The sequence below is a fragment of the Pinus tabuliformis genome, chromosome 4_2 (genome assembly GCF_031772625.1).
Source record: "Pinus tabuliformis cultivar Carrire ecotype Pingquan chromosome 4_2, CPIR1, whole genome shotgun sequence".
NCBI classification, from domain to species: domain Eukaryota; kingdom Viridiplantae; phylum Streptophyta; class Pinopsida; order Pinales; family Pinaceae; genus Pinus; species Pinus tabuliformis.
The window spans coordinates 729,597,893-729,608,822 of record NC_142304.1 but is presented as its reverse complement, the minus strand read 5'-3'; the positions used below and the strand labels follow the sequence as shown (position 1 = coordinate 729,608,822).

General features: G+C 39.7%; 1 protein-coding gene across 1 annotated transcript; it reads right to left on the bottom strand.

The window, feature by feature from the left end:
- Positions 1-9,205: 9,205 nt before the first annotated feature.
- LOC149171670 (uncharacterized) lies at positions 9,206-10,522 on the bottom strand. The gene has a single exon (XM_089427560.1). It carries the CDS (start codon positions 10,264-10,266, stop codon positions 9,622-9,624), a length of 645 nt encoding a protein of 214 aa, XP_089283686.1. The 5' UTR covers positions 10,267-10,522; the 3' UTR covers positions 9,206-9,621.
- Between the last annotated feature and the right edge of the window lie 408 nt (positions 10,523-10,930).

Sequence of the window (10,930 nt, the reverse complement as noted above, 5' to 3'; positions counted from 1 at the left end):
GGAGACCCAATATATAGATAATCACTTATGAAGGATATACTAAATAATATGGATATGAAGTGATATTGATGACCCTTTTGTAGGAGAGACTTAAGAGTGGGACTTTCTTACTTCTTAAGCAAGGTGCAAGGTTCCCTAGGATAGGGGAATAGGGATTTGAGGGATTGGATTAATGAATGTGACTTGCAAAGGAGCTTCGTAAATCCTAAAATCCTTGTGGAAATTGGTTTCCCAAGTGGTTTTTGAAGAGTTAAATTTGATAAGGTATGGGACCACACGAGATGAAGTGGACCCATGTTAGGTCAAGAAGAGGGATTTTAGCAACCAATGATGAGCTTGATCTAAAGTAGGAAGGAAAGGGGATAAAATCAATGATCTTCACTTAAAGGTGTTAAAATGATCCCTATATGGTACTAGCCTAGGGAAACCTAGAGAAAAAATTGTTCTCAAGGCCAACACTTGGGATATCTCACAATCCCACCATCATAATTCCTTCAAATTTGTAGGAGAGCTATGAGACATAACAACACAGAAGGGGCTAAGAGATTGAAGTTTTTCTATGAGTAGTTTTCTAGGATAGTGATGCCCTACAAGGCCTAACATGGCTAGACCTAGTTAAAAGAATGAAAGGTGGAGAAAAATGTTGTTTAAAGTGATCACCTTATGGTAGACCAGTGCATAATCCTTTGGGGAGAATGGAGTCATGTAGACTAATGAGAATGGACTTTGTTTCTAAGTCGATGAGGCTTTAAGGACTACTACACTTAGCATTAGGGAAAAATAGAGAGACCTTAAATATTTATACTTTGTTTTGCAAGAGGATATGGCTGATCAAAATACATGGCCCATACATGGAGATATTTCGCAATAATGCAACAAGTAGTCCTAGTATAGCAAAAATCCCATTATCAATGAATGTGACAAAGTAAAAGAAAGAATAGCATTAAATTTGCACTTACATGTATGAGAATATATCCAACCATCAACAAATTTCCAATCAAGAAGCTCCAAGACAAGAATAGATAATCCAAACATAAAAATTCATTCCATGCTCCAAAATTTTGTCCACTACGAAGGAATACATTTTTTTTCTAATGAGATACAAGTCCAAACCAAGTGATGATGCTAAAACGAACTCACATCACTTGTATTTATACACTCCTAATGAGTTTTATTTAGCTAATTAGGCCTACATTAGCCCCTAGAATAAAATAATATGAAAAATAACGAACTTTTGGTAACAAGCCCACCAAACTAGCACATAAACAAAAGAATAAGCCTCTAAAGAGGTCGAATGATCAATAATACATGTTTGTGAGCCTTCTAAGAAGCCTAATGAAGTCCATAAGTTCCACAATGATGAATATGACTCCCAAAAGTAGTGGACAAGGGGTTTGCCCCTTGTTCTCCAAATAATAAACTTGTGGTGCTCCCAATGTGTGTGGGGGAACACAAGTAACCTCATGGGCCTCCAAATAGATTGAAGATTCCTATAGACCATTTGTAAGGGCGTAGGTGATGGGGTAAGTTATGCCATACCAGCAGACAGGTCTTGGGTCATATTCCAAGTGCATGGTACAAATGTGGGGCTGACCGGGCATGGTGAACCAAGTGCATCTTCCTCATCCAAATAGGTGAATCTTGAGAAATCTCTAAACATATTTGGGGACCCATGGAATGTTGTCTACTACTGTGGAAGCCCACGGATCTATATACACACCCTATATGTGCCAATGTAGCCCTCTGGAGGGTTAGGACCCTATATAGCGACACCAAACCCATAATGGAGACTGTTTGCAATCTTGCAAAGTTCCAATGCGTCCCCTAGCCTTCTAGCACAACAAGTCATTAAGAGTAATTGAGTTAAATAGATTACAAACCATGGACAACATGTGGGTACTTCATAATGCAATGTCCTTCCATAGTGGAATTTGGCATGTGCTAATGTCTCCAAGATCCAAAGGGGGTTAACCAAGTGCCCTATTAGGTGGTTTCTACTTTTAAAGGCAATGATATGTCAAAGGTACATCCTTCAAATGGTGGTGACACTTGATATAGTGATGGTATGAAGTAGGGTATGCAGGGGGAAATCCAAGGTCACATGCCAAGATACAGGGGTATCTAATAAAGGGGAAACCCACACTTGGGTATATAATGTATAGGAGGGAGAAATGGTGGTACATGATTCACCCTGCCCTTGATTTTTCTACCCTTCTTCATTTTCCTTTTGCCTTTTATGAGTTTTCTTTGGTTAACTACTCAGGACTCAAGGAGTAAAAGCATGATGTGTAAGGTATAGCCCCTTTGAGGTGGAGTAGTTCATTTCCCACCAAAGGTTGGGACAATAATGGTTTCTTGAATGATAAAATAGGCTCTAGGGCCTATATGAACCGTGATGATAGCCATGAGAATGGGGTAGAGCTCATGCATTGGCTTTTGCCCACATGCTTAATGTGTTTTCCCCGAACATGTTTTCCATTTCTAATACATTTTCCTATTGAATGTGGCCAATTATGCTTTTACTTTTCTTTTCAGCTGCATCAATCTCTAGGGAATCATTCCAAGCCCAACCTAAGGTGTGGGCAAGGGGAAGGGGAAGGCTAACCCTATGTTGACCTAGTGGAGGAATGTGGACACAGGTGGGAGGAATGATGAATGGGGTTATAATGAGTAAAAAGGGAGTGATATATGTGGATACGGGAGTAGGACCATGCAACCAAAATTATGGTTTCCCATGTAGTACAACCCTAAAACCTAAAGGTCTGTAAAACAGATCCCACGGGACTAAGATTTAGGGGTAACATCCAAAAGAGCTATAGGGGATAGAACCATAGACCTAGCCCATTCTTTCCACCAAATCCTCCAATTAATCCATGCCCAAAAGTGTCCATGATAAATAAACTACAATACTCAATTACCAAATGACAAGGCATACCTTTAGGTTCGGGAGGCCCATCTTCAAACATACGATCATAATAGATGGCTGACAGACCACATGGATGGCTCTTGTGGAGGAGAAATGGCACAAAGATCTAGTTGGTGGCTACAAGGGGTTGTTGGCTATCGGTTGAGGACCACCTTGGAGAAAATTTCCTCCTAGGGATATCACCCAAAAAATGGTGGGTAAGATCTAGCTCCAACTGGGACGTGATCTCTCGGAAAGTGGGAAAAGCTACATGAATGAGATGTCGCAAGAACACCAACAATCTCTTGGTTATCGTAGACTTGTTGCTTACACATATCAGAGATTAAACCCACGGGGCATCATGTTTGTACGTTTTAGTATGATCACCCATGCTTAATGTTAGGCCGTAAAATCAACAAATAATAAGATTTGCAAATTGTAATCTAAATGCAACTACTCTACTATGAGCAATATCATATCAAATTATTTCTAATGCAAAAGTCAACATGAAATTTTTCCTAATCTAACATGCATATGGTGCAAAACTAATACTAAGTGTAATCCTAAAGGTTGTGCAACCAACATATCATCAAAACCATATAAATATGTCGACCTATATGATTGCTCATGTAGCAAATGCCAAAGTTAATGTTGATAGAATCACATGGATGATAAGGCCAATGGGAGGTGAGAAAAATAGAATTCCAACACATGTGTAATCATGCGAGAAGATGTAATAAAATGATTTAATCTAGTCCATGAGATCCTCTCCTCTAACCAAAATATGGAGATGTCAAATATTAGTCTCATACACTTTTAATGGATAGCATCCTGGAGCATATTATTATGGTCCTTATTATTTATGTCATATTTCATATCCTCTAAAGGGTCATGATTAGTAGCAGAGGGAGAATGATGAGACGGAGAGGCACAAGTAGGCTTGCCATGATGATCAGACTGGAAATTGGGAATTATAGATTGATCATGATCTTGAGGGGGAGCCGAAGGAGATAATGAATATTCAATGAGGGGCTCTTCCTTGATACTATACTCAGAAAGGGGAAGGGGATCAAGGTCACTTGACATCATATGATAGCAAGTGTGAGAATCACTTTCAAATTGATGAATAAGAGAGGGAGTAAAAGATGAGGGTGTAGTTTTTTAACCAACAAGATTTTCTTCCCCAAAATCATAAGGCTCAGGGGATTTTATTATAGCATCATGCTTAGGAGAGGTGGGAGCCTTACCGATTTCGTTAGTATCAAAGATTGGGCCTCTCCTAACAGGAAAATTGATCACTTCCAACTGCTCTTATTTATGTAAGGGAAAATAAAATTTCTCCTTCCCAAGGGAATCGATGGATATGCCATCCCAAATAATACTCGAGAGAAAGGGAGGACCAATTTGAGCCTCATCCTCCTTATCGGTGTCATAAATGGGAGCATAATCAATTTGAGGACCAAAAATTTCCCATTTCTCATTTTCAACATAGAATTAATCTCCAATGTTATCTTCTAAAGGCTAAATGGGATCACCTTCATTAAGGTTCTCAAAAGGAGAGTCATCAGGAGTAATATCCTCTAGAAAAGTAAGGATGGTCTCAACTTCATCCTTCCCAACACATGTGTTCTCAAAATCATCATCTTCATCATGTGGACCTGAGGAGGACTCGTCTTCTTGCTCATTACTTAGATTCTCCTTGTCTTGATGATGGTCAGTGAAGGCTTCCTCTTGGATGCTTAATGTGGGGCATACTTGAAAATGTCTAAGAAAGCCATAAGGGAACTCCTCAAGAGATGAGATGCTCTTAGGTTCATGATCATGCAACCATGAGTTATGGCCATCGAGAGATCCCATGAACAACAACATAAGGATATCTTGGTGAACAATCTCCTCTCTTGAAGAATGTGCATTAAATATTTCTACGTGGTCAATTGCGAAGAGTGGATGACCATCAAACACAGGCACCCCACGTACCATCCTTCTCGTGACATGATTAGGGCACCTAGGGATACTAGTAATGTCCAAAGTGGGAAATTTATTAAAGCAACACAAACTATTTGAGATATGCATGAAAAATATGTAGGAGTCGCCAGGGTGAATTTAAATATGCCTAGGAAAATGCTTTCTTTACCCTACAAGCATCGACATTAAAGTTCAATGAATAACTAGGGTTTCGTTCTTCCAATGGAATTACCAATAATTTTATGTCAATATATCATATGGGGAACAAAAAACACGTTTCATGTCCTCGACAACGATGCCAAAATGTTATTGCTCAAACTAGCATGGGTCCTAGAGGGGCACTCGGTAGGTCAAGGGCAACAATGAAGCTAAAGCCCACTGTCATCATAGCTTAAGCTTCCTACTCTTTACGAACTTTCACCGATGGGAGGAGACCCGATATATAGAGAATCACTTATGAAGGATAGACTAAATAAGATGGATATAGAGTGATCTTGATGACTCTTTCCTAGGACAGACTCGAGAGTGGGACTTCCTTGCTTCTTAAGCAAGGTGCAAGGTTCCCTAGGATAGGGGAATATGGATTTGAAGGATTGGCTTAGGGAATGTGACTTTCAAAGGAGATTCCTAAACTCTAAAATCCTTTTGGAACTTGGTTTCCCAAGTGGTTTTTGGAGAGTTGATTTTGATAAGATATGGGACCACAAAAGACCAAGTGGACCTAGGTTAGGTCAAGAGGAGGGAGTTTAGCAAAATATAATGAGCTTAACCTAAACAAGGAAGGGAAGGGCATCTAAGAAAGGATCTTCACTTAAAGGTGCTCAAATGATCCCTATGAGGTACTAGCCTAGGGATACATAGAGAAAAATTGGTCTCAAGGCCAAGGCTTGGGATATCTCACAATCCCACTTTCAAAATTACTTCAAATTTGGAGGAGACCTAGGAGACACACCAGCGCAGAAGAGGCGAAGAGATAGAAGTTTTTATATGGACAGTTTGATGGGAAAGAGATGCCCTAGGAGGGCTAAAATGGCTAGACCTAGATAAAAGAAGGAAAGGTGGAGAAAAATGGTTTTTATAGTTATCACCTCATGGTAGACCAGTGCCTAATCATTTGGGGAGATTGGAATAAATAAAAATTATGATAATGGACTTCATTTCTACGTCAAGGAGGCTTCAAGGACTACTTCGCTTAAAAATAGGGAAAAAGAGAGTGACCTTAAACATTTATACTTAGATGGATTATCAATATGAATTCAACCATAGAAGTATCCCTAGGAAAATTCATTCAGCATACATGGCCCATACATGGAGAGATGCTATCTAGAAACAATAATTCCATAATTTCGCAATAATGCAACAATTAGTCATAGTATAACAAAAATCCCATTATTAATGCATGTGTCAAAGTAAAAGAAAGAATAGCATTAAATTTTTACTTACATGTATGAGAATATATCCAACCATCAACAAATTGCTAATAATAAAGCTCCAACACAAGAATAGATAGTCCAAACATAAAAATTCATCCCATTCTCTAATCCACCAAGAAGGAATAGCGCAAATATCTAAGGGGATACAAGTCCAAACCAAGTGGTGATGCTAAAATGAACTCACATAACTTGTATTTATGCATTCCTAATGATTTTGATTTAGCTAATTAAGTCTACATTAGCCCCTGCAATAAAATAATGTGCAAAATGACTAATTTTTTGTGAAAAACCCACCAAACTAGCTCATAAACAAAAGAGTAGGCCTCTCAAGAGGTCGAATGATTAATAATGCATGTTGTTGGGCCTTCTAAGAAGCATGATGAAGTCCATAAGTTCCATAATGATGAATAGGACTCACAAAAGTAGTGGACAAGGGGTTGGCCCCTTGTTCTCTAAATAACAAACCCGTGGTGCTCCCAATGGGTGTGGGGGCACACAAGTAACCTCATGGGTCTCCAAATAGATTGAAGATTCTTGTAGACTATTTGCAAGGGTTCATATGATGGGATAAGTGATGCCACATCGTCATACAGGTCTTGGGTCATCTGCCAAGTGCATGGTACAATTGTGGGGTCAACCAGACTTGGTGGACCAGGTGTATCTTCCTCGTCCAAATAGGTGAATCTTGAGCAATCTCTAAACATTTATTAGGATCCATGGAATGTTGTCTACTATTGTCAAGGTCCATGGATCTCTACACACACCGTACACGTGCAAATGTAGCCCTATGAAGGGTTAGGACCCCGTATAGGGAGACCAAACCCAAAATGGATATCATCTGCATTCCTACATAAGATCAAATGCACCCTCCAGCCCTCCAACACAACAAGTCAGTTAGAGTAATTGAGTTAAAGAGATTACAAACCATTGACAATAGGTGGGTACTTCTTATTGGCATGCCCTTCCTTAGTGTACTTTGGCATACATGTTAATGTCTCCAAGCTCCAAAGGGGGTTAACCAAGTGCCCTATTAGGTGGTTTCTACTTTTAAAGAGGATGATATGTCCAAGGTACATCCTTCAAATGGTGGTGGTATGTGATAAAGTGATGGTACAGAGTAGGGGATTGAGGGGGTAATCCTGGGTCACATGCCAAGTTACAAGGGTATCTAATAAAGGGGAATCCCACACTTGGGTATATAATATATAGGAGGGGTTAATCATGGTACATGAGTCATCGAGACCTTGATTTTCCGTCCTTCTTCATTTTCCTTTTTCCTTTTATGATTTTTCTTTGGTTAACTACTCAAGGTTCAAGGAGTAAGAGCATGATATGTAAGGTATAGTCCATATGAGTTGTGGTGATTCATTGCCTAGAAGGTGTTGGGACTCTCATGGGTTCCTGAATGATAAAAGAGGCTCATCTAGGGCCTATAGGAACTAGGGTGATGGCCATGAGAATGGGGTAGAGCCCATGCATTGGCTTTTTCTCGCGTACTAAATGTGTTTGTCCCGACCATCTTTTTTATTTTGTTGTATATTTTCCTGTTGAATATGACCAATTATGCTTTTACTTTTCTTTTCAGCTGCATCAACCTCTAGGGCACCATTCCATGCCTAACCCAAGCTGTGGACAAGAGGAAGGTGAAGGCTAAACCTATGTCGACCCAGGTGGGAGGATAATGAATGCGGTTATAATGAGCGGAAAGGGAGTGATATATGTGGATGAGGGAGCGAGACCACGCAACCAAAATAGGGTTTCCTATGTAGTACAACCCTAAAACACAAAGGTCAGTAAAAGAGATCCCACGGGGCTAAGGTCCAAGGGTAACCTCCAAAAGAGGTCTAGGGGACAGAAGAACAGACCTAGCCCACTCTTTTCGCCAAATCTCGTCATTAATCCATGCCCAAAAGGGTCCATGATAAGCAAATTACAATACTCAATTACCAAATGACAAGGCATACCTTTAGGTTCAGGAGGCGCATCTTCAAACATAAAATCATGACAAATGGGTAGGGGACCACATGGCTGGCTCAAATGGCAGAGAGATGACATAATGAGCTAATTAGTGGCAAGTGGCTACTAACTATCAGTTGAAAACCATCTTAGAAAAAAATTATCCTAAGAATATCACCCACAAAATAATGAGTAACACATACAAAATATAAACATATACAAAATAAAACAAATTAAAATAAAATTATAAAACTTTTTCCAATGTAACTTTTACCTATCATAGTGAAACTAAAACTCCAAAGGTCACATTAAAAAATATGCAACACAAAACAAACCTAAAACTCCAAAAAGTCACGTGGGAAAAAAATATGCAACACAAAACAAGGTGGGCTCCCATAGCCTTCAAGTCTTTGAGGTTGTGACACGATGTAGATATTGAGTTTCTTTCAAGGCTGGGTTTTATCCATAAGTCAAGCCATAATGGGGTGAATAGTCAAAGTCGCAAATGTCTCAGCCCTAAATAACTCATTACCACGTGAATCCACTTTAAAATACAAATTGAAAGATCCTTGCATGCATTCTAAATAGTATGGTGTGATGATTCATTCCCTTTAACATTTAGAGTATGGTGTAATGACACATTACATAAAACAGTTATTCAGATGAAATATGACTTATGCTAACACATTTTAAACATTTAATAAAGAAACATGATTTACTTAGAGTAAAAATATAATGTGTATTTTAACCTCAATGAAATGTGCTTCCAGAGGTTCGATTAAAATATAATAAAACTTCAAATTTGAAAAATAGTTCAAAAATAAAAAATAAAAGATGAAACCAAATTAAAAAGTTATATAAATTAATTTACTTTGGAAACGGAAAAAGAAAGTAATAGGCAAATGAACCTGCGGCGGTAAGCGCAGGGACTAATAATATAACCTTCATATTTATTGAATAATGGCAACAGTTTTTATAAGTTTCATTCGGCCCGATGTGGCAGAGGGATTTTGAAACATTCGGGTGCGTTTACGTTGCCTATCAAAACCGTTTAATTTCTATGGGCGACTATTTGGCAGAGTTCACTGCGTTACTCTTTTCCCCCAATTGATACATGGCATCGGATTAGAAACTGATATTCTCGTCCGTCAGCCATGGTGGTATGACAGCGGGCCAGAGGTCCAGGGGAGGGCGGCTACGATATCTCTTCTCCATTGAATATATGACACAAGTCTGCAACAATCACAGAAATTCTGCTGAACCGTTATTCAAACAATGAAATTTCTCTACAGTTGCACCCTTATCTTGTCTGCATAAAATTGAAGCACAGGTTTATACAGCCTTAATGAGATCTTCCGTTGATTACAAGCAGCCCGGGGTTTCCAAAGTCCATGCCGCAGAAAACTCAGCGTCTAAAAACATGTCTGGGCTGACCAAACCTCTGTTCATATAATCCTGTACCTGGCTCGCTTCAAAGGCGTCTTCATACAATGCAAACTGTAGATAGTTTTCAATGTCGTCCTCAAGGTGCCAGATTTCACCGAGGAATTCAGGATCCGGATTCTCCAACAAACCCTCGAACGTGTCCCTCGTGGATGGCCAGACTTCGTCCTTGAAGTCCAGAACGGGGCCCAGGGGAATGCCCAGCTCGTCGTCTGAAGCCTCCAGCAGATAAAATAGATCAAACCCCGATTCCGAAGCTAGGGTTTCCCCTTCTTGGCCGCTTGAAATATCGGAGGCCGCCAAATTGTCGCAAGAGTTTGATGAGAGATAAGAAGTGAAACAAGTTGTGCCAATCTCTTCCTCCAAGCTTTTCATGACTTCATTTATGACCTCCTCACTGGGAGCACATTCCTCTTCTTCTTGTGATAGGGATTTCTCTAATTGCAGCAGATGACAGAACCAGTCATTATCGTCGCCGTGGAAACGTTTCGCCTCCCAGACGTCAGTGGAGGCCGGCACAGCTTCCTGCTCTCGGGCACGTTTTTTCAGCGTCTGAGACATCATAGAAAGACAGCCTGGAGATTCGAACCCGGAACAACAGGTGGTGCATAGACTAGAGGAGGATGATGGTTCAGTTGCAGCGAAGAATTGCTCTTACTGCTAGCTATAAAAGCGGATATAGATCACCGAGCGAATACAATAGCAGCTGTTAAGAGGATTGAATATATAAAGCTATGCATAATATCATACCGGACGTTATACACAAAAGCTGTCTGAGTTGGCTCAAATGGACTATCAGGCGCTCTAAGGAGAGTTGGAAAATTGCAGAGGGCAGATATGACCGTTTGGCTCGCCATTTGCTCCTATTTAAATATTGCGCAATGTGGAATCTGTAGCTTAATTCGCGGATGTCAAATTTTCAATCAAATCAGTTCGAAAATGGTATGGGATATTTTTAACCAAGCATGCGGAATTTTCTTTCGATCAAATCCAATTTTCAATCAATCAGTTCGAAAATGATACATGACATTTTTAAACCTACATGCCGAATTTTCTTTCAATCAAATCCAATAGCACCTTTCTAACGACATTTTCCACCTCAACTCTGGAGTCTGACGACGATAAGGTATTAAACCCGTCGTTGGTAAGAATCAAAACTTGAAGTGGTTTAATGATAAGTCTGGTTGGGTGAAGCCCACCATATTGTGGTTTAAATTTCGTTGAGTAT

Excerpts from the sequence above, each read along its gene's own strand:
- LOC149171670 (XM_089427560.1), bottom strand. The coding sequence starts at position 10,266 with ATGATGTCTCAGACGCTGAAAAAACGTGCCCGAGAGCAGGAAGCTGTG.